This window comes from Parathielavia appendiculata, assembly GCF_033297405.1.
Source record: "Parathielavia appendiculata strain CBS 731.68 unplaced genomic scaffold N657scaffold_8, whole genome shotgun sequence".
Lineage (NCBI taxonomy): Eukaryota > Fungi > Ascomycota > Sordariomycetes > Sordariales > Chaetomiaceae > Parathielavia > Parathielavia appendiculata.
Genome location: NW_026944227.1, coordinates 1,217,371 through 1,238,818, shown reverse-complemented (window position 1 = coordinate 1,238,818; position 21,448 = coordinate 1,217,371). Strand labels below are relative to the sequence as shown.

The window sequence follows — 21,448 nt, the reverse complement described above, 5'->3', positions numbered from 1 at the left end:
CACCTGCAGAAGGCTCAGCCCCAGAGAACCCAGTGCGGTTACACCAGTCAGGGACGTCAAGTCAACGAACACCACCTTCAAGAACCTTATCACATCATGAACCACTTCAGCCTTACGATCCGGAGGCGTTGCTACAGGCCACCGAAGCCCGTGTTCAGAGCCTGGAACGGATCCGACAGTTGAGACAACAAGAGAAGGAGATCCTTCGGCAGTTGGGCCTCGATTCTGACGAAATGCCAGCGAAACGACCTCGATCTTCTTCGTCTTCATCGGATTCCACGGGCCACAGCAAAGCCATCAAGGTGAAAAACCTCATCCAGTTCAGCGAACCCATGACGTTTCGTCGACGAAAAGAATGGCTTCAGGACCTTCAACGCGCTTTTGTGGGTGACCGCAGGCGGTTCAACAACGACGCCAACAAGATACTCTTTGCCCTCGACAACATGGACGAGCAGCAACGAAACCGCTGGTACAGCCATTGCGGCAATTTGTCGAACGACAAGCGCGTCGAGGCCGAAAACGATTGGAATCACTTCGAGGAATGGACCAAGGAGTGCGTCAAGGACCTTGCCGACCAGATATCAACAGCGGCCAAGCAACTCAACAACGCTCGCCAAAAAGACGGCCAGTCACCCCTTGAGTTCCACCAATATCTTGAGTCTCTGGAAGATCAGTTTCCACGTAAGGACGACAAGCAACGAGCTCTCGACTTCTACTCCAAGCTTTCACCAGCGATTATCCACCATATCGATCTCTACGTTCCCAACCGACCTGAGGACCGTGAAGGAATGGTCAAAATCGCCACTCAAATCTGGCACAGTTTTCAGCATATGAAGAAAGGGAACCCATTTTCAGACACCCAGCACTCGGGAGAGCATCGTCAACGTTTTCGAAGTCGAGGATGTCATTACCCCTCTTTCGGTCGTGGCAAACGCAGACATGACGACGACACTCATGACGACACTCATGACGACACTCATGACGACACTAAGTCTGTGGATATTGCCAAGAAGCATGACAGTCCAGACCATTCTCCACAGACAGGCCACATCTTGCGGTGCTACATCTGCAACAGTACCGAACACCTAGCGAATGTGTGCCCAGACAAAGGCAAATCGGTATCCCAGTACCGCGGGTACAACCGGGGCGGGTACCGAGGACGCCGGGCGAGTCGACAGGGAAACGGCCATTAACCGTGGGAGAGCCCCTTACCACGGATGAACTCCTTTCAGGGGCATTCGAAGAAGAGAGTCTTGTTGAAGAAAGACTCCACGCAGAAGCATCTCTCCTTACGCATTGTATTACCCCTATTCACGTTGACCTTGACAGCTGCGGAGAGACCAATGTTGTGAGCATTGATTTCGTGCGAAGGCACGAGCTCAAGTGGCTCAGTGCCGATTCGCCATTGATTCGCTTCATGGATCAGCGTTATGCGATCATTTACGGAGTCTTTGAAGTTCCATTGTCTCTTACTGATCACCAGGGGATTACGAAGGAAGCCAAAATCCCATGTGTTGCAGTGGAGCGGCCTGAGATTGAGGGCGAGTCTCCTGTGTTACTGGGTATTCCAGCTTTGAAGATGCTGGACATCCTCCTCTACCCTGGATTGAACAGTTGGTGGTTCATTGCCGAGTCGGCGAAAGTTCGCCTGCTTACCCCCAAGAAATTCAACAAAATCTGTCGAAAGGAGGCACGAGTTTACGCTCTGTTTGTTCATCCAGACGTGCCTACTGAGTTGTTTCCTGATGAAGAGGAGGCGAAACCCTGTAAAAAGGGAGGCGAAGAGATTCCTCCGGAGTTATCTGATTTTAAGGATGTGTTGGATATCTGCAATTCTGACATTTTGCCGTCGTTTAAAAACACGGATCATGAGATTGTACTTCAACCAGGAACTACACCTCCTGTTGGCCCCATTTACCCAATGTCTCAACATGAGCTGTCTATTCTTCGCGAATATCTTATCGAGAACCTGGCGAAAGGCCGTATAAGACCTTCTCAGAGTTCAGCGGCAAGCCCCATCTTATTTGTTCCTAAGAAAGACGGTTCTCTGCGCTTATGTGTAGATTACCGGGGACTCAACAAAATCACGGTGAAGAATCGCTACCCTTTACCCCTGATTTCGGAGATCCTTGACCGCGCTGCTGGTGCGAATTATTTCTCAAAGTTAGACGTCAAGGACGCCTATTACAGGATCCGAATCAAGGAAGGGGACGAATGGAAGACAGCGTTTCGAACCCGATACGGCTTGTTTGAGTATTTGGTTATGCCTTTTGGGTTGACCAACGCTCCAGCCACTTTTCAGAGTTATATTCATCAAGCCTTGGGGGGCTTATTGGATGAGTTTTGTATCGCGTACCTGGACGATATCTTGATCTTTTCCAAGGACCGAGACAGTCATACCCAACATCTTCGCCAGGTATTCGCCAGGCTTCGGGCAGCGCAGCTCTACTGCAAGCCTTCTAAGTGCTCCTTTTATAAGGACCAAGTGGACTTCCTCGGTTACGTGGTGAATCGCGAGGGAATCGCTATGGATCCTGAGCGAATTCAGACCATTGAAGATTGGCCGGAACCTCGAACTTTTCGCGAGATCCAGATTTTCTTGGGTTTCTGCAATTTTTACCGACGATTCATCCACAATTACTCCCACATTGCCTTACCCCTGACCAGTTTGCTAAAGGGGCTAGAGAAGGGAAGAAAACCAGGAGAGGTCCAACTCGAAGGCGAAACACTAGCGGCTTTCCAGCAACTCAAAAACGCATACCGAGACGCTCCTTTACTACGCCATTTCGACCCCGAGAAGCCGGTGGTCATTGAGACAGATGCTTCCGATTTTGCAATGGGAGCAGTACTCTCGCAAAAAAGCGAGGATGGCAAGAAGCACCCTGTGGCATTCTGGTCGGCTAAGTTCTCTGGGTCGACTAAGAACTATGGAACCCCTGACAAGGAGATGATGGCGATCGTGGAAGCCTTCAAGCATTGGCGCCACTACATTGAGGGAAATCGCCACCAAGTCACTGTCCTTTCGGACCACAATAATCTCCAGGGTTTCATGAAGCAAAACCACTTGAATGGCAGACAAGCCAGGTGGTGCATGTACCTTTCAGGGTTTGACTTCATCATCAAACATCAGCCGGGCAAACGAAACCCAGCCGATGGGCCGTCGAGAAGACCTGATTATGAGGACGATGCGCAAGAAGAGCGCTTGAAATGGATGCCCAGTCTCCAGAACAAGCTGGAGAATGCAGAGGAAGTCTGCAAGCGGGACGCCGCTAATTCGGGCTCAAATCGTCCAGTGGTCACTGTCCAGTCGTTAAAAGTGGAAGCAATGAATTCCCGCGGCATGGTCAGAACAAGTTGGCAAAAGAAGCCAATTCTGTCTCGAAAGCGCGCCGAAAAGATGGCGGAGCTTGAAGCAGTTTATACGCTGGACCCATCAAAGTCCATGCGTGAGCTCATTTTTGAGATTCAAGAGACAGATCCAGTGACACACAAGATCAAAGAACGCCTGAAGAATCCCAGGCGAGAACCCAGCGAATCTGCGGGTTGGTCTCTCGGACAAGACGGCGAATTATTGTTCAGAGGCAAACTATTTGTGCCTGCTGAAGAAGCACTCAAACAAGAGTTGCTCTGTCGTTATCATGACGATCCGCTGGCGGGTCACTTTGGCCCTCAGAAGACGCTTGAACTCCTTCAAAGGAAGTACTATTGGTTGGGCATCACCAAAAGCGTCAAAGACCACTGCAAAGAATGTGCAGTTTGCCAGCAAAATAAGTCAAAACGACATCGTCCTTACGGCAGTCTTGAATCTCTGCCGATTCCTCAGCGACCCTGGAGTGAGATCAGCATGGACTTCATCGTTGGTTTTCCCGCGGTGATAGTCGACGGCACTGAACGAGACTCTGTCCTCGTTATCGTGGATAGATATACCAAGATGTGCCGTTTCTTCGCTGTCTCTTCGAGCATTAAAAGCCAGGAGCTCGCAGAGCTCGTCCATAAGGAGATCGAGCTCAAATATGGCGTACCAGATGGCTGCGTCAGTGACCGAGGTTCAGTCTTCACCTCCCAATTCTGGAGTGATTTATGCTACTTAAACCAGGTACATCGGAAGCTCTCAACGGCATTTCACCCGCAAACCGATGGGCAAACCGAACGTATGAACCAGACATTGGATCAGTACCTCCGTTGCTACGCCCATCAGAACCCTCAAATCTGGGCAACCATTCTTCCAGAAGCCGAGTTCGTTTGCAACAATAGCCTCAACGCCACAACGAACATGACCCCTTTCTTCGCATTAATGGGGTACCACCCGACGATCTCCCAGCGCATCGAGGGCGATGCTTCAGAGAGGGGGAAACAGCTACAACAGCTACACCCCAACGCAGCAGAGAGGATTGAGAAGTTGCAAGTGTTGAGAACGCAGTTGGAACAGCATTGGGCCGAAGCGGTAGCGAATCACAAGCGATACTACGACAAAAGACACCAACCCCAAGCTTTCAGCAAGGGGCAGCTAGTTCTGCTGTCCACTCGCAACTTGAAGTTGAAGACCCCTCATAAGTTGACGCCCAAGTTCATCGGACCTTTTCGGGTGTTGGAACGTGTTGGTTCGCTAGCGTACCGTTTAGCTTTGCCTCAGCAATATTCGCGAGTTCACGACGTGTTCCCTGTCAGTTTGTTGGAACCCTGGCATGGTCAAGTTCAGGGCCAGGAGCAGATGCCAATGCCAGATCTCGAAGATGACGAGGAGTGGGAAGTCGAAGAGGTGCGCGACGAGCGCCGAATTGACGGCGAAACATTCTTTTGGGTCAAGTGGAAAGGATGGCCCTCAGAGTTCAACCAATGGGTCCCTGAAGAAGACATGCAAAACGCGCAGCAACTGATCACCCTGTTCAGGAGGTCGCAACGGAAGGCCCAGGGATGGCAGGAAGACGAGAAATCAGCGAAGAGGAGACGAAGCAACACTGTTACGACGACGAGGCGGTAGAAGTCTAAGACGGCGCAGACGAAGCGGATGCGTAGCGAGACTGGGGAAAAGAGAGGCGCGACGCATAGGAAGGGACAACCACGGTGATATGGTGATGCTTGTGGAAACAAGGCTGGAAAGGCAGCGGTTCGCTGGAGGAATACCGTGGGTGCGAAGGTCTGTGCACACACAGCATTTTGCAGAGAGGTCTTAGTTTCGACTCGAGGTCGAGTCGCATGGAAGGGGGAGATGAATTGTCAGGGCCCCCACCATGAGCCCTACACTTGGGCAATCGGCGGGCGAGACACTGTGGATTTCATGGCGCAGCGACATGACTCGCAGCAGAGAGAGGATATCTGGAGAGCAGGAGACTCAGATTGGAACTTGGAACTTCCCTCTCTCAAGGATCAGTCAGTTGGTTAGGGGTGCACGCACAATACAGTCGTCTTGCCTGCTGCTTGTTGAGGATTCGGTGCATCTTCCTTGGTGAGCTTGTGTGTGTCACCTTACAGTAATAGCTGTTAGAGTTCGCGATCTTTCTTTCATTCTATCTATAATTATAAGCTTGAGGACGTCCTATATCTCTATGACGCATCAGATAGTCAAGTGCAATATTAATGGGATTATAATAGTTACGAAAAGACCTCGGTTTTCTGAGAAGCATTTAGATATTATTATAGTAAAGAGAAATGATCATTGAAGTTGAGTAGTTATAGTAGAGAAAATATATCCAAGTTAGTAGTATATCTATATAAATAGTAAACTACATTAGTTAGTTATATATTATATAACGTGTTTTATCAGCGAATGCACCATATCAGCGAGTGCACCACTGGTAAGGGCTGCATATATATTTGGGTGCAGCACTAACGACGGGAATAAGCGGGGAATAAGTTGTTAGGACTTCGACTAAGTGTCTGTGCAGCCCTTACCAGTGGTGCACTCGCTGATAAAACACGTTATTATTAATCACATTCTAGAATTGAATTTAGAAGTTTCCTGTTGGGCAGCCAACAGTTACATGCTCAAGTAAGCTTAGATCAACCAAATGGTATTGAACAGATTGAGGTATGAAACGAAGCTTGAATTGGAGTCACGATTCCAGAGTGACCACACAAAATGAAGGATCAAGATAGTGGGTTAGGGAGCCTCAGAATGTCCCTTTCTTGTTGGAACAGAAATTGTCCTCTCTAATCCTCCCAGGGGAATTACCCCCTTATATAGAGACATTGTGCCATGATATGACGCTATGTCAGGAACTGTGTCATTGTGATGGATCTGTGCTGACTGAGAGTCTCGCATTGAACATCAGTGCTCAGTCCGTGAAACTTGGTGCCAAGGAACCCACTCAGTTCAACATTTCCAATGTACTCCATCCTGAAGTAGCATATATGCACATGACTAATGTTAATAACAGTTGAAGTATCTGGTCTGACTATCTGGCTGATTGCTTACCTCTAGAATATAGTCCAAATAGTGGCTGTTCTTGAAAGTTGACCTGACATTTGAGAGCATAGCACATGCAGCGAAATAGCGACAGGGGCAGCACAGGGGAAAGACTCGCTAATACGAAATCGGGCCAGGTTGCAGTCAAAGGAACAATAATTTCGGATATCCAAAGAAGTAAAACCTTCCAAACCTCGACTTTTTTTTGTTTTTAGCTCTGTGCACTGATCTGTACGGCAGGAGATTCTACGACTATTGCATCCCGCTTTTTGACGACCTGCAGCAGTTCAGGCACCACACCAACCAGTCCTTACATCATCCAAATCAACCACCTCAGCGGGCTCGGCTCCCCCACACGCGTTTCCCCCCTTTTTCTCCCAGACCTCCAACGCACCCTATCCAAAGACACATCAACCACCACACCATCCATACCCGTACACCGTCAAAATGCGCTTCTCCACAACCGCCCTACTGGCGCTGCCGCTGCTCGCGTCGGCCGCCGAGAGCCCGTTCGAGCAATACAGGGCCAAGTTCCAGAACTTCCTCAGCAGCTTCGGCGCGTCGACGCCCGGCCAACCCAAGGCCGATGCCCCGGCCGTCGGTGGCGCGGCCCCCGGCGTGGCCACGGGAGGCAAGGGCTCCAAGACCAAGAAGGTGGCGGAGCCCAAGAAGATCGACGTGCTTACGCTCGAGAACTGGAAGGACACGCTGTATGGGCCCGTCCGGGCCGACGCGGCGCAGCCCGCCGAGTGGCTGGTGCTGGTGTCGGGGCGGAACAAGACGTGCTTTGGTTTGTTTGCCTTTCCAACCAACAATATTCCTGTTCTGATACTGGGTACTAACGGAAAACCAGGCCGCTGCGAGCGCATCGACACCGCCTTTACCGAATCAGCCGTGAAGTTCGCCTCGCTCCCGCCCTCCCAGCCGTCGCCGCAACACCTCGCGCGCGTCAACTGCGACGACACCCCCGTGCTGTGCAACGCGTGGTCGGCCAACGCCGGCGCAATCTGGCTGTTCGAGGTGCCGACGGCCCCGGGCGCGGTCGTCGAGATCCACACCAGGCGCATGAACCTGACGACGGTCACGGCGCAGGACATTGTCGACGCGTACGCCGGCACCGCGGCGACGAACAGGACCGAGGCCGGCTGGCACCGGTTTGATCCCAACGGCTGGTTCCACCCGATCGAGGGCAAGTTTGCCAAGTATGGGCTGGCGATGCCGCTGGGCTATACCTTCTGGGCGCTGAATGCCATCCCCTCGTGGGGGATGATGCTTATTGTGTCGTTCCTCAGCCGGTCCATGATGTGAGTATTATTCTTTCCAATCTATGCTCGGTGATAAGATCTCCGTGCAAAAAGCTGACACTTCGTTTAGGAACCGCCGCATGGAGGGCATGAACCGGCCGGCTGGCGCTCCGGGTGCTGGACCACGTGCTGCTCCCGCTGGCGATGCCCGCTCTTGATCAGGCTGCAATGAGACCGGGATGGAGTTGTTCGGTTTTCGAATAGGATCTCTTTCCATCATAGTACTGTAATTACTGGGTGGGCTGCCTTGATTTCTTTGGATCGGTTGGTGATCGGGCGGACTGGAAGGCACGGTATCTAGTACGTACACTGCTTCTGTCTGTACGTCGAGTCACAGACGACAAGGGCTTTTCGAATCTAGCTCAGTTTCTTGTTCTACAAATGGCTTCGAGATTGGCTAAGCCATCGAGGACTTGCTCCGGCAGCTGGCTGTTAGCCATACGGCCATAGCGCAAGTCGCTCATGGCACCGACGGTTTGCCGGACCGAGGCCAACAGGGACGCTTCCTCCTTCTCAAGGAGTTGCAGCTCGGCCTCTAGCTCGCTGATGGCGCCCTCCATGTCGGGCAGGATGGTGCCAAGGCTGTGCGTTGGGGATTGACGTTCCGACCAATTACCCAGCTGCGGGCGGTCAGTGACGCGCGTGTTACACAGGAGATGGATGCAAACTGACCATTCGCTCGATTTCTACCTCGTCGTCGTGCTCTTGGGCTTCTGCCTCTCGTTTGGATCTGATGACGGCGCGGCGCATGGCCTTGCCATGCTTGGCCTCTTCCTCGACCTGCTCGGCTATCGCGTCAACAAGGGCATTTCGCTGACTCTGCAGGTCGCGGTAAAGAGTGCGAATTTGCGGCGACGATTGCATTTGACGTGGGAACAGGGCGACAAATTCATGCAGGGAGATAATTGATGGGAGCCTGGCTGGGGCGAGCAGGTAGTTGCTGAGAATTTCCTGCTCGGTCGGTGCCATGTTGCAGGTCGGGTTGCTGTTTGTCGTGAGGTTTGAGGAGCAGTGCACAATAATAGTTTTAAGATGAATCAAATACGGCCTCTAAGTTAGATTTCCAATCATTCATCAATGCCAGCGTAAATGTCATGTATTGCCGATATATCCCGTACACCTGAAGAAGAAAATCAATAAATCCGTTAAATGGAAGGTGTGACACGGGCGCAACGCCGTTGAGAGCACGTCCTCACGTGATCTGTGCTTCCCCCCTGCATGCGCTTGCACTCAATATCTCGACGTCTCTCACGGTCATCCCAACAGCCGACACTCAACAAGCTTCTGCCCCTCATCCCATTGCTGGCCCCGCGGATTTTTATCAAACCTTATTTTAACCACTGTGAAGGTGCTGTTATGTGATTTTGGAGCTGATAGGGCGCGATTTTGACTGATTTCGGGACTTGCCATCCTCTTCATCCTCGAGGTGTTCACCTGCATCATCCTCGTCACTCGCACCTCAAACATCCCCCCTGCGTCACAAATTCGCAGAACTTTCCGGCTATCCTTCTCATCTTGTGATCACGCCGGGGACCCATCAATTCGGTGATAATCTCGCTTGAGAACTCCAACACCCCTCCCGAGCCTTCACAGCAACCCTTCGTACTCTTCCAGCACTCCGGCGACAATCACCATGGCCCCCCAGAAGCAACGCGAGCCGCCGTTCCAAAAGGACGAGCGTGTGCTTTGCTTCCACATGGAGATGCTCTACGAGGCCAAGATCCTCGACATCATGCCGGCCGAGAACGGCGAGGGCTGGCAATACAAGATCCACTACAAGGGCTGGAAGAGCAGCTGGGACGACTGGGTGCCTCAGGACCGCATCCGGAAGTTCGATGACGAGAACAAGGCGCTGGCAAACCAGCTTCTGGCCCAGTTCAAGGCGCTGCAGTCCGGAAAGGCCGCCAAACAGTCGGCCAAGAAGGGAGGTGCTGCCCGAGCGGCCGCAAATGGATCCGACATGAGCTCGGCGAGGGGCAGCGAGGAACGCACTGCGGGTGCTGCGACGGCAACTGGGCGCGGTCCTCGTAGGGCGAGGGACTATGAACTTGAGCAGGTCAGTTATTGTTTGCCAGTGTAGCTTGTGTCATATGATTGTTTTGAGTGTTTTGCTGCATTTCACTCCTTTCTTTTCCATTGCGGCCTCGACTCTGGTATTGTGGGAGTTCTCTGGATGCGAGTGCATCTATTGTTGCTCTCGCTCGAATAGGGGACATGATGGCTCTGGCGGGCAAAAAGGTGCTTGTTGATGGAATCTATCGGCCCCCTGCACCACGGCAGTCATCGACTCGGCACCCCGAGGATATCAAGCCCCCTTCGGCAACTGGCGCTAGCACTGGTTCGGAGGCAACGAACTGGTAACACCTGGAGAGAAAATTTCGAACCTGGACGCCCGGGAGAATGCCCCGGCGCGCAACCGAACTCGAGGAGCCCGGAGTTCTGCTGCAGACTTCATACCGGTCGCCCGGTTGCCTGACATCGATAATCCGCAACTCCCGGCGGCTCAACCTTCCTTATGCCTGCATTCTTCTCTGAAAATGCTCTGAGAAACTCTCTGACGACATTCACCTGCACCTCGGCGCGCTACTCGCTCTCTTGCAGCAACGCCCTCTGCGCCTGCATCTGAGCTAGTTTCTGACAACACCCGCTGCGTCACTCGATCGATCTCTTCTGCATTCTCAACGCGACTGCATTAGCCATCGGAAACCAGGCTTCCAATCCAGTCTTTCCTCGCGCTCAGGAACGCGCGTCTCGTCTTCGCGTTTCCTCAGAAAAGCACCGATCACAGAATCTCTGATTACTCTTCTCCTTGCAAGAAGCACTGTTCAGAGAGCCCTGATCACGACCAACGAGAAAAGCGTCGCCTTAACAGCATTGTCTCTCTTGCTGTAAAGCTTCACTCGACCTACTCTTCGCCCAATTTTGAGTATTTGGTTGGATACGTCCGTTACAGTCATCTTCTTTCTTGATAACAACAACATGGCGACCGACGCAGTCGTCTCAGACTACAGCACACGTAGCAAAACACGTCGCGCTTTTAAAGAACAAGCAAAGCAGAATCCTCTCAGGGTGAAGGAGCCGAGCAAGGTTCGGAAGCCATCCATCAGCGGCCCTGTCAGGAAGACGACGGCTACAAGCGCCCCTCCGAAGCAGGCCGCTCCAAAGACCACGCGAGAGCGGATCGGCACCAGGACCACCAAAAGGCCAACCACCACAAGGGCAATCCAGGGGCCCAGAAAACCAACCATCGCTGAGGAAGCCAGCGAATTCACCACCGCTGAGGAGCAGAGCAAGCCCACCACTTCTCAGGCACCGAACAAAAGCAGCCCTGTTCAGGAGCTGACACGTCAGGCGACGCCGCCAGAGGTGCGCCTGTTCAAGCAAGGTCACGAGGACCCCGAGAACTGGCCACTCGATCTGTCCTGGATGGAACGGGAACAAGCCATGTTCAGCCGCGAGCAAAAGCGCGATCATCTGGTCAGAAGGCCAACCGCCAAGACGCCGCGTTATATGGACGACTTCGGGAACCCATGCTTCGATAACCGCTATGTGCAAAAGTCACAGCGGAAGCCGCCCATCGGCAGCCGCCACCCCAAGATCTTGCAGGCCCGGAAGAAAGGCACCTCCACCCAAGCGCTTGAGTCGTATTGGGAGCAACTCAGCCCCAAAGTCAATCTCCCTCTTGCTGGGACTCCCAGCGACGGGTTTGCCAATCCAAAAGGGGGCCCCTACACCATCCCCAAGGAGCTGGTCGCCATCCCAAAGGAGCCCGTCACCCAAGGAGCCCAAAGCCGACAAGGCCAGTGCAATGGCGCCTCCGACCAGAGACCAGCCGCCCTGGTCCGTGAGTCGTGGGTTAGGTACGCGACAACACCACCTACGTGACAGCCAGTACTTGTTTGTGTTTGTCTCCTGCAGGAAATCAACGCGTCCAAATGGGCATTGCGTGACCGCGACGTCATGCTGATTTCTCATGCATTAAACATTAGTTGGCTGCCAGCCGCGCTTCCCAAGTGGGCACCAGCTGCTTGTTTCCTTTCGCGTCGTTCTATCAACATGGGGGATAATTGCTAACAAGACGCAGGAGGACACCTTCCACAACCGGCCCTCGATCAAGCTCAACATCCCCGACCATCTCAAGGCACTCCTTGTAGATGACTGGGAGAACGTGACTAAGAACAACCAGCTCGTGCCGCTTCCCCACGTGCACCCCGTCGAGGAGATTCTGAACGACTACCTCGCCCATGAGCGGCCGCATCGCAAGGAGGGAAGTGCGTCGCAAGACATCCTGGAGGAGACTGTTGCCGGCCTGCGCGAGTACTTTGACAAGTGCCTTGGTCGAATTCTGCTATACCGGCGAGTCCCCCTCCGTTGTTCTTCCTTGTTCTTCTCTCATGCATCGCTAACAAGGGAATGACGACAGCTTCGAACGCAATCAGTACCATGAGATGCACCAGCTCTGGATGCAAGGTGACGATGGCAAACACAAGAGTGCTATCGACACCTATGGTGCAGAGCACCTGGCCCGTCTTCTTGGTACATCCCCCACACTTCTGTTACCCCCTGCTCCATCACAGCACAGGACTAACATCGTCACAGTTTCTCTGCCCGAGCTCATCGCCCAGACCAACATGGATCAGCAATCGGTCAACCGTCTCCGTGAAGAGCTCACCAAGTTCACAACCTGGTTCTCTCGGCACGTCACCAAGTACTTTGTCAGCCAGTACGAGACACCTGGCACTGAATACAACGAGCAGGCGCGCAGTGTTTGAAGAAACATAAGGCCACGCGACACTCGACATTCCACAATTAGCACATAAAGAACTAAGCAAAAAAGAACAAACCCACAAAGAAAGTTGAGGCTGTCGGTGTAGTTGCTCACTCGGTCTATCAATCTTCCCCAGGTCTTGACAGCGGGTAAACCAAACAAACCCTTTCAAGCCCTTTCAAAATCCGCAAACACATCTCCCAAAACTTGCCTCTTCTCATGGCCTGGGAAAGGATTTGGACCTCGCCATTCCAGCGTTCGCCAAGAGGTGAATGAGCTGACGCACGACGCTTGACTTCTTCCCTTTTCTTCTGGGGCTCTCTCTCATGCTTGGTCATTGTGCTCCGGATCACGCGTGCCCTCGACATTCGACGGCAGCGACAACAACAAAAGACAAAGACAAAAGACGGGTCTGGAATATCACCTCAGCGATTGGCTTTTGCTTGATCATTGCTTGCTTGCTTGCTTGCTCGGCTCGGCACCGCGCACTTGACCTCCATCGGATCGGAGTTTTGGCCTGGGAACATGACGGATCGTCAAAAGAGAGAGGGGGGAGGGGTTTGTTGTTATACATGCGCAAAGGGTGGATGGGCTTTACTTGTTGGAATTCGCATTCTCACCTTGGTTGGATGATCTTGGGCTTTTTCCTTATTTCTGTTTCTTTACCGGAGTGACCGGCTGATGATCGGGGATCAACGGATGATGGATCGTGCTTGGGCTGTAGAGCGAAGGCTCATCTGGGTTCTCATTGCCGTTGCTGTTGATATGGCTGGGACTGTGGTGGACTGCTATCATGGAATGTCATGGACATGCCCCTTGGAGCTCAGGGACTGGACAAGGACGCTGGCAGCTGGTGCATGGTATTTCTTTTCTTCTTGTCATGGGGGTTCATTCCTCCTTCGGGTTGGTAACATCACAGGACGAAATCAAGTTGCTTCGGGTGATACTGACTGACTGAATGTGCGTGCTTTATCGGAATGACCATCATGAGTGTGCATTGAAATCAGGGCGGGAGACCCATGAATCAGAACGGCCGTCGTGATCCGGTATGTATCATACAATATGGTACACAGAACTCCACCACAATCTCTATCATTTACTCCTCATCAGCTTGCCTGATCCCGCCCACAGGGTAGTTCCCCTTCCCCAGCCCTCCACCACTCCTTAGCCTCAATACCTCCCTTCCCACACCATTCCCTGTTCCACCCCCCTACCTCGACCATCTCATAACCTAACCCCCTCCTGCTGCCCCTCCCCTTGCTGCTGCTGCTGCTGCCCTGTCGCCAATACCCTCCTCATCCCGAAACTACTAGCACGTGGCGTCTCGACCCAAAACCCAGGCTCGGGCCTTCGCGACTCATGCAGCTCGCGCTTGGTCATGGGCCTCTCAACTTCCTCGATGCGCACCAGCTCCTTGACCTTCATTATCATGCCCGCGAACTGGGCGCTGACCGGGTGAAAAACGACCTGGGCGCGGCGGTGCAGGCCCAGGGCAGCGAGCACACCGCGCGTGCGCTTGGGCAGGCCGATTGCCGAGCGGTGGAGGGTTATGCGGAAGTAGGACATTTTCTCTGTTTTGTTTTCTGGTTTGGTGTGTCTGTGCTGGTCTTGAATTGGTAAGGTAGATAGATAGATGGGATTGGTTTTTGGTCCTTCGGCCAGGTTGTGGAAGGAAGTTGGAGTTGAACTGCTCTCCTCCAAAGAAAAGGGAAGGATTTGCGGCTCGACAGAGCAGAGCTAGTATTTTGCCAATAGGGTAAGGTATCCGCTCGTTTGTCCGTCTATTTGTTCGCGTGCCCTCCTCTCGCGGTCGTTCTGGGTCGTCGTGGCCGGCAGTGGCAGATTGATCCTCGGGTTTCTTTTCCTTCATTGCAAGCATTAGGTATAGCCTATTCGACGCCCCATTGCAGCCCAAGGGACAGAGCTCACCTGGCCCAATTCATAAATCCGCTCTAAACAGCTCAAGAGCTATGTAGCCTTCAATTGTGGGCGGATCAGAAAGCCTGGTTCGTCTGCGCTATATGACACGACGTCGGCGCCAGACCAGAAAATGCAACAATCCGGGCCGATCCCGCGGTCTTGGCAAAGGAGCACGGTGCACATGATTGACACCAAAAGTTCTGCCGCGACAGACCGCTCGGGGATCCTGTTGGACCCACCACAATTTCGAGTTTAAGAGGACGGTACGAAGTACGCAGTAGACTTGATGATATTGAGGCGTCCTTCATGAGGTATCTCATCTCGTTGACTACAGATATTCTTGGATCTGTAGGTCGCTGAAAAGCCGTGTGGACTGCAGCCCTCCATCACCACATCCTCGACATCAAAGCAGGAAACAGAACAGGACCGCGTAGATCCTTCTGACTGCGCCGCACCGAGCTGACCAAGAACCATGGGCCAGCAGCATAACACTGCGTCGGACCCATATGGATTCACTGACTTATTAAAATTTCTAAACGAATCCGGGCTTTGTCCTACCCTTCCACGAGCGAGCTGAGCCATAAAAAGCACTCTGCTTGCAAACATCATGACAAATCCGTGTCGCGTGCCCATTTCCTTCCATATCTCATAGAGGAACCGCGTCTAACTGTCGAGTCATCTAATAATAAACCGCCCCCTTCTTACATTTGCACCTCCACACGGCCTTCATTGCCCGGCGCCCCGCCCTGCTGCATGCTCGGCAAGATGTACGTAATGTCATCCCACGGGTGACGGTACAGGCCGGTGCGCAGCCGCTTCTGATCGAGGTAGTGCGCAATCAGACCGATGCTGCGGCCGAGCACGAAGAGGCCGTTGAGCACGCCCATGCTGAGGTAATCCTCCGCCTCCTCCGTGCTGAAGGCGCCGCAGTTCCGCAGCAGGTCGACGAAGCACACGGCAATGCAGCCATCCACGTTCAGAATTAGGTTGTCCTTCTTGGACGTGGTCACCGTCTCGACGGCCAGCGCATAGTCGAGCATCTTGCAGCTGGGGAACTTGGCCTTGACATACTCCTTGACCAGCTCCACACGCAGGTCAGGGTTGTTCCGCGACTTGACGCGGTGGCCGATACCCGGGATCAGCTTGTTCTGCTTGCGCATCGAGTCGACGAACTCGCGCGGGCTGAGGCCCTTGTCGAAAGCCTTGGTGAACTCCTCGGCAGCGCCGTCCAGGGCACCGCCGAACCGCGAACCAATAGTCAGCAGACCGCTCACCAGCGCAGAGATGAGGTCCTTCCCGGCACGCGTGGTGATGATGGTGTTCATGGCGCCAGACACAGCCGGGCCGTGATCGGCAGTGAGCATGAGAACCATCTCGAGGAATTTGGATGCATAGTCGGGCAGGCGGCGGCGGAACCACAGCAGAGACATGACACCGCCGATGCCAATGTCCTCCTTGAACACATCTGAGATGGGCATGCCAGCATAGAGAAGTTCCTGGCCACGGTCATCCGAAATGGTCGAGATGAACGCAGCGGGCTTGCGGATGAGACCGAGCTCTTGAGCCCACGAGTAGTCAATGGGAATCTTCGGGACGACGGGTTCAGGTTGCGGCTTGATGGTGCCCTCCTTCACCAGCTTGTCGTACAGAGACTTGAGGAGATCCGGCAGGTCCTCAAATGTGTCCGGGACGTAGAAGCCAGCTTCCTTCATGCTCTTGTTCTTCATGGCGGCCGTCTCAAGCTGCGAGTTGGCAAAAGAGCCAGCATGGCCGAACTGCACCTCCGTCTTGAACATGCTCGCGCACGTACCAATGGCCCACGCGACAATGGGCTTGGTGATGATGCCCTGCTTCACGGCTTCAATCACCTTGTACTCCTCAACACCACCAACCTCGCCGAGAAGCAGGAGAATCTTGCAGTCAGGATCCGCCTGGTAGCGCAGGAGATGGTCGATGAAGGTGGTGCCGGGGTACCGGTCACCACCAATGGCGACACCTTCATACACGCCGTCTGTCGTCTGCGAGATGATGTTGTTCAGCTCGTTGGACATGCCGCCGGACTTGGAGACGTAGCCAACCGAGCCCTTGCGGTACAGCTTGGAGGCCACAATGTTGTCCATCATGCCGCCGGTGTTGCCAATCTTGAAGGAGCCGGGTTTGATGCCGCCAACGGTGGCGGGGCCAATAATCGTGACACCCTTCTTCTGAGCAACATGTGCGATCTCACGGGCCCGCTGAGCTACACGTTAGCAACTCATCGCAAGAGCAACTTTACCCAAAACAACTTACGCGTTCTGGAACACCCTCGGCAATAATGGCAATTGTCTTGATCTGGGGGTACTCCATGAGCTCCATCGTCGAGCTGTAGACGCTGCGAGACGAAGCGAAGTTGACCACGACGTCGACGTCAGGGTGCTTGGCCATGGCCTTCTCCACCTGCTGGTACACGGGGAGCAGCGTCTCGCTGGTGCCCCAGTACATCTTGCTCACGAACTGACCGCCAAATGTGTAGATGATGCCCGCAACTGACGGCGTCTTACGCTTGCAGATGAAGTCGAAGTCGAGCATGCCCTGCACGGCACGGGGCTGGAGACCGTAGACAAAGCATCTTGTCTTGTCGTTGAAGAGAGCATGCGCGGGGAGCGGGCTCATCGGCCGGCTTGGCGCGGCGAACCGGCGGATGTTGTCGTTAGCAGACAGGCCACCCGTCGCCGAGGCACCATTGCTGCCGTTGGCTGCCATTGTGATGTGTGAATTCGACTCGAACTCGCTGAGAAGTGCCGGGATCAGGAATTGAAATGCAAAGAGGACGACGAGTTCTTGCGAAGCGTGGGTCGGAGCGAGGAGGTGTGATGGGTTCGCAGAAATGCGAGGACGGCGGGCAGGAATTTTGAGGAGGTTTTTGTCGGTCCCTGCCGTTTCGTCGGAACGCAAGACAGATTCGGGGTAGGCGCAAGTGTTCCGCAGCTGTCGAGTGTTGCCCTGGCGAGAACCGGATCCATGAGCCCTCCTTGCACTGGAACCCCCAAGAATTGTTGGTCCAACAAACGGTGGCAGTTCCCCAACTCTTTTGTCCCCTTGTCCGATCGCCTGACGGGCTAGCCCGAAGCAGCGCAAAGCTGGACCGTTCTGCGACATTTCGTGACAGGCAGGGTGGGGTGCCGATGCACTTGACATCCAAAGTACCGGTACATCAGCCCACCTTGTCATCCGATGCACCTCCGGTTTCTAAAAATTTGCGAAGATGCGGGAATGCCATCGCCTGGACAACGCCTTCCACAGTAACGGCGGTATTGCGTCCTTGCATTCCAGAAGAAATGTGAAGAAGAAGGAGGAAGAAGAGGCCTTGGCAGAGGCAATTGCATCTTGATCTATTGAAGACGAGAAAGTAACTGACTTGACACCCCAACTAGTGATGGATTCCTGCGGGGCAGAAAGCCTTGAACTCGGATGAGATTTCGGGCGCCGCGGGGCCGAGGCCAGCAGGGCAGGTCAAATTGGGCACACGACAGCTCCGGCCTAGTGAAGGACGGCCATGGAATCTCAAGACGGACAACAAAGATATTGATACAGCCCGATCCTTGGACAATCGGATGGAAAGCACCGGTTGATGATCCAAGTGGTCTGCTCGGACGATCCCCAAGTCCTGTCCGCCGACCAACGTCACACTGATGACCAGCTCGAAATAAAGTGCGCTCCAAGGAGAGATGGTCGAAGACGACAAAAGAAACAGACCGAAATGTAAATTGGGCACCATCTCAGGAAAGGACGGGGCTTGTCATCTGCGGCCAAAGACGCAGGGGCGGGGAATGGAAGCTGAGGAGGGGTTGTGAAGGTGCGGTCAGGGGTAACTTTCAAGGGCAATGTACCGGTACCTCGGGTTCCTGACCGCTCTCCATAGCACCGCCCCGCTGCAAGAATTACCCCAATGGATTTTGGCGGCCGGCACCTCAGCGGTACCTGGGCTTTTTCTGGCTCTTCTCCCCCCCCCCTCCCCAACCGCAAGGGACGCTACGATCCCCTGTGCAGCAGTTGCCGCGAGTGTTTTGCCAGAGAGCCCAGGTAGAAGTCGGCCTTGGTTTTCCTCGAAGCTGCATCTCGAGACCATTCCTCCCTTCCTCACTTCGTACGCCATCCCTTACACGTCCGCCCTTCAGCAATTACGGCCCAGTCCCTCGAGACTTCGCACCAGGTAATTGCCCCTCACTCGAGGTTGGAAGAGCACCGCCGTCCCAACTTGATTTCTTCATCTCTCCGCATTCGGCCACCCACAAAACTCGCGAGCACCAGTTGCAGGACTTTTCTGACGGTCTGAAAAGGGAAAAGAGTAGAAAACCAAACAAGAACTGAAGATAGAGGAAAAGGCCGCCCACTCACCAGCAACATGTCTGCGAAGAGCATCCTCGAGGCCGATGGCAAGGCCATCATCAACTACCACCTCACCCGTGCTCCGGTGATTAAGCCGAGCCCGCTGCCTCCCCCGACGAAGCACAACCCGCCTCCCAGGCTCGCCTCCCTTCACTTCCCCGAGGACGCCGACGTCAACGCCGTCCTGGACCAGGCCGAGATCACATACCCGTGGCTGCTGCACGCGGACGCCAAGTTCGTTGCGAAGCCAGACCAGCTCATTAAACGCCGTGGCAAGAGCGGCCTTCTCGCGCTCAACAAGACTTGGGCCGAGGCAAGAGCGTGGATTGCGGAGCGTGCCGGCAAGGTGCAGAAGGTTGAGCACACAGAGGGCGTCCTCCGGCAGTTCCTCGTCGAACCCTTCGTACCGCATCCCGCTGACACCGAGTACTACATCAACGTGAGTTGTGCCGTCCTGGTGAAACCCGCCGAGAGCAGATTGCGCTAACGCCTCATAGATCAACTCGGTTCGCGATGTAAGTATTGGTTTTCGGTTGAGTCCATTCTTGGCGCCTGGTGGGACTTCATTCGTGAACCAGGCCCCACTTGCATGCTCAAGCATTCACAAGGGGGATGGAATCGAGGGCTGATAGCCAGTGAGGTGAAGGTGGTGATGTGGAAGGAGGATGCAGCAAGTGCACCAACCCCCGGGTGTTATTCTGAGTTTTATACTCGGAGAACTCTGTGCAAACGAGAGTTCATTCCGGACGAGCCCCGTCACGGACGAACGGAAGGCTAAACCGCATTGTGACTGTGGACCAAGCGGCCCACAGTCCCGGAAACAGGCAAAACAATTCCCACCACATGAACACTGCTGACTGGTCATCTTATCAGGGCGACTGGATCCTCTTCACCCACGAGGGTGGTGTTGACGTTGGCGATGTCGATTCCAAAGCCGAGAAGTTGCTCATTCCTGTCGACCTCACACAATACCCTTCAAACGAGGAAATTGCTGCCACTCTCCTGAAGAACGTTCCCAAGGGCGTCCACAATGTCCTCGTTGACTTTAGTGGGTCTTACCTTCGCCTTCACTTGCAGATGTAGTTGCTGACCATGGTTGCTTCCAAGTCACCCGCCTCTACGCTGTCTATGTGGACTGCCAATTCACCTACCTCGAGATCAACCCTCTGGTTGTGATCCCCAACGAGGATGCCACCTCCGCGACAGTGCACTTCCTCGATCTGGCTGCCAAGTTGGATCAAACAGCAGACTTTGAGTGTGGTTCGAAGTGGGCTATTGCGAGGTCGCCGTCCGCTCTGGGCATCACTGCCCCGACTACCAGCAACGGCACCATCAATGTCGATGCCGGCCCTCCGATCGAGTTCCCGGCTCCCTTTGGCCGTGAGCTGTCCAAAGAGGAGGCTTACATTGCTGAGCTTGATGCCAAGACTGGCGCCTCACTTAAGCTGACGGTTCTGAACCCCAACGGCAGAATCTGGACCCTGGTTGCGGGTGGTGGTGCGTCGGTCGTCTACGCCGATGCCATCGCTTCGGCCGGCTTTGCCGATGAGCTTGCCAACTACGGCGAGTACTCTGGTGCTCCCACTGAGTCCCAGACATACCACTATGCCCGGACTGTGCTCGACCTAATGCTCCGGGCCCCGATGAACCCCAAGGGCAAGGTTCTTTTCATTGGTGGCGGTATCGCCAACTTCACCAACGTCGCCAGCACCTTCAAGGGCGTTATCAAGGCGCTCCGGGAGTACGCTAACACCCTCAACGAGCACAACGTCCAAATCTGGGTCCGCCGCGCTGGCCCAAATTACCAGGAGGGTCTCAAGAACATGAAGGCGGCTACTCAGGAGCTCGGCCTCAACGCCAAGATCTTTGGTCCTGAGATGCACGTGTCCGGCATCGTGCCCTTGGCTCTGATCCCGGGCAAGTGGGAGGAGAGCAAGGCTGAGGAGTTCAAGGGTTAAAAAACGGTTATCTTAGCGAAGCATGACGTTATTCACCTTGCCGTTTGATGATTCCTTCATTACGGCGCATTTATGGCGGGAAAGATTCCCAATAGAAGTATAATACAGCAGTTATGGTGCCATCTTGTCCTACCCAGTCGTGTTGCCAACGCTGGTGTTCGACCCTTTCTATTTTTGTCAAAGCCGCATTGTGGCACCAGGGCAGATATACGGAGTGGCGTTGCCGCATCTTTGGGCTGGTCGATCGCCTTGTCCGTTCGTTCCCCTTCTGCTTCATAGTCTTTCGTTCCCTCCCTCGGGAATGGCTGTCATCAACATGAGTCAGCTCTGGCATTTCGGAGTTCTGTCCATCCGTTGCGGGTGCTAAACCTTCAGTGAAGCCGTACCAGCACCAACCGAAATGGTTGTACAGGAACCTTCTTGAAACCCTGCGGCCCATCGCATGCACAGGTTAGAGGTTAACCATCCATGTCGTTGCTCGGAGGAAGCCGGCGCCGAGAGATGAGAGACAAGGAACACTTTGGTCTTCGGCGACACGATGGGGTGGGATATTGGCGTGTTGTCTCTTCATAATATCACCAGCACAGGAACAACTATGCTGCAGAAGCCAACTATACCTGGCAGGAAAGACCTCTCGAGATTTGTAGTTAAATGGATGACAAGTAAAACTTACAGCCGTCGAGCGTCCCAGGACTCCTGGGTATGACTTCGAGCATTCTCGGGT

The 21,448-nt window shown here is 53.9% G+C and overlaps 8 protein-coding genes across 8 annotated transcripts; 4 read left to right on the top strand and 4 right to left on the bottom strand.

Moving 5' to 3' along the window:
• The first annotated feature begins 5,213 nt into the window (after positions 1 to 5,213).
• On the top strand, positions 5,214 to 5,462 carry N657DRAFT_646735 (uncharacterized protein). Its single transcript, XM_062793173.1, has one exon. It carries the CDS (start codon positions 5,232 to 5,234, stop codon positions 5,448 to 5,450), a length of 219 nt encoding a protein of 72 aa, XP_062646745.1. The 5' UTR covers positions 5,214 to 5,231; the 3' UTR covers positions 5,451 to 5,462.
• A 584-nt stretch (positions 5,463 to 6,046) lies between these two features.
• N657DRAFT_490220 (uncharacterized protein) lies at positions 6,047 to 6,587 on the bottom strand. The gene is made up of 3 exons (XM_062787613.1): positions 6,416 to 6,587; positions 6,309 to 6,351; positions 6,047 to 6,255 (listed from the first exon to the last, which is right to left on the bottom strand). The coding sequence occupies exons 1-3, from the start codon at positions 6,473 to 6,475 to the stop codon at positions 6,101 to 6,103; spliced, it is 258 nt and encodes an 85-aa protein (XP_062646744.1). The 5' UTR covers positions 6,476 to 6,587; the 3' UTR covers positions 6,047 to 6,100.
• Positions 6,588 to 6,853: 266 nt separating this feature from the next.
• On the top strand, positions 6,854 to 7,868 carry N657DRAFT_575430 (uncharacterized protein; the record flags this gene model as incomplete). Its single annotated transcript, XM_062789103.1, has 3 exons — positions 6,854 to 7,196; positions 7,260 to 7,710; positions 7,781 to 7,868. 3 exons carry the CDS (start codon positions 6,854 to 6,856, stop codon positions 7,866 to 7,868), a joined length of 882 nt encoding a protein of 293 aa, XP_062646743.1.
• A 91-nt stretch (positions 7,869 to 7,959) lies between these two features.
• Positions 7,960 to 8,841, bottom strand: N657DRAFT_646731 (uncharacterized protein). The gene is made up of 2 exons (XM_062793172.1): positions 8,383 to 8,841; positions 7,960 to 8,330 (listed from the first exon to the last, which is right to left on the bottom strand). The coding sequence occupies exons 1-2, from the start codon at positions 8,677 to 8,679 to the stop codon at positions 8,073 to 8,075; spliced, it is 555 nt and encodes a 184-aa protein (XP_062646742.1). The 5' UTR covers positions 8,680 to 8,841; the 3' UTR covers positions 7,960 to 8,072.
• Positions 8,842 to 9,195: 354 nt separating this feature from the next.
• On the top strand, positions 9,196 to 12,643 carry N657DRAFT_489614 (MRG-domain-containing protein). Its single transcript, XM_062787611.1, has 4 exons — positions 9,196 to 9,766; positions 11,795 to 12,066; positions 12,134 to 12,246; positions 12,310 to 12,643. Exons 1-4 carry the CDS (start codon positions 9,344 to 9,346, stop codon positions 12,480 to 12,482), a joined length of 981 nt encoding a protein of 326 aa, XP_062646741.1. The 5' UTR covers positions 9,196 to 9,343; the 3' UTR covers positions 12,483 to 12,643.
• A 795-nt stretch (positions 12,644 to 13,438) lies between these two features.
• On the bottom strand, positions 13,439 to 14,514 carry N657DRAFT_646728 (ribosomal protein L30-containing protein). Its single transcript, XM_062793171.1, has 2 exons — positions 14,408 to 14,514; positions 13,439 to 14,342 (listed from the first exon to the last, which is right to left on the bottom strand). The coding sequence occupies exon 2, from the start codon at positions 14,042 to 14,044 to the stop codon at positions 13,703 to 13,705; it is 342 nt and encodes a 113-aa protein (XP_062646740.1). The 5' UTR covers positions 14,045 to 14,342; positions 14,408 to 14,514; the 3' UTR covers positions 13,439 to 13,702.
• Positions 14,515 to 15,099: 585 nt separating this feature from the next.
• On the bottom strand, positions 15,100 to 17,140 carry N657DRAFT_575115 (citrate synthase; the record flags this gene model as incomplete). The annotated part of the gene is made up of 2 exons (XM_062789079.1): positions 15,100 to 16,632; positions 16,688 to 17,140. 2 exons carry the CDS (start codon positions 17,138 to 17,140, stop codon positions 15,100 to 15,102), a joined length of 1,986 nt encoding a protein of 661 aa, XP_062646739.1.
• Positions 17,141 to 18,469: 1,329 nt separating this feature from the next.
• N657DRAFT_489463 (glutathione synthetase ATP-binding domain-like protein) lies at positions 18,470 to 20,759 on the top strand. Its single transcript, XM_062787610.1, has 4 exons — positions 18,470 to 19,205; positions 19,264 to 19,281; positions 19,640 to 19,814; positions 19,874 to 20,759. The coding sequence occupies exons 1-4, from the start codon at positions 18,783 to 18,785 to the stop codon at positions 20,722 to 20,724; spliced, it is 1,467 nt and encodes a 488-aa protein (XP_062646738.1). The 5' UTR covers positions 18,470 to 18,782; the 3' UTR covers positions 20,725 to 20,759.
• The last annotated feature ends 689 nt before the right edge of the window (positions 20,760 to 21,448 follow it).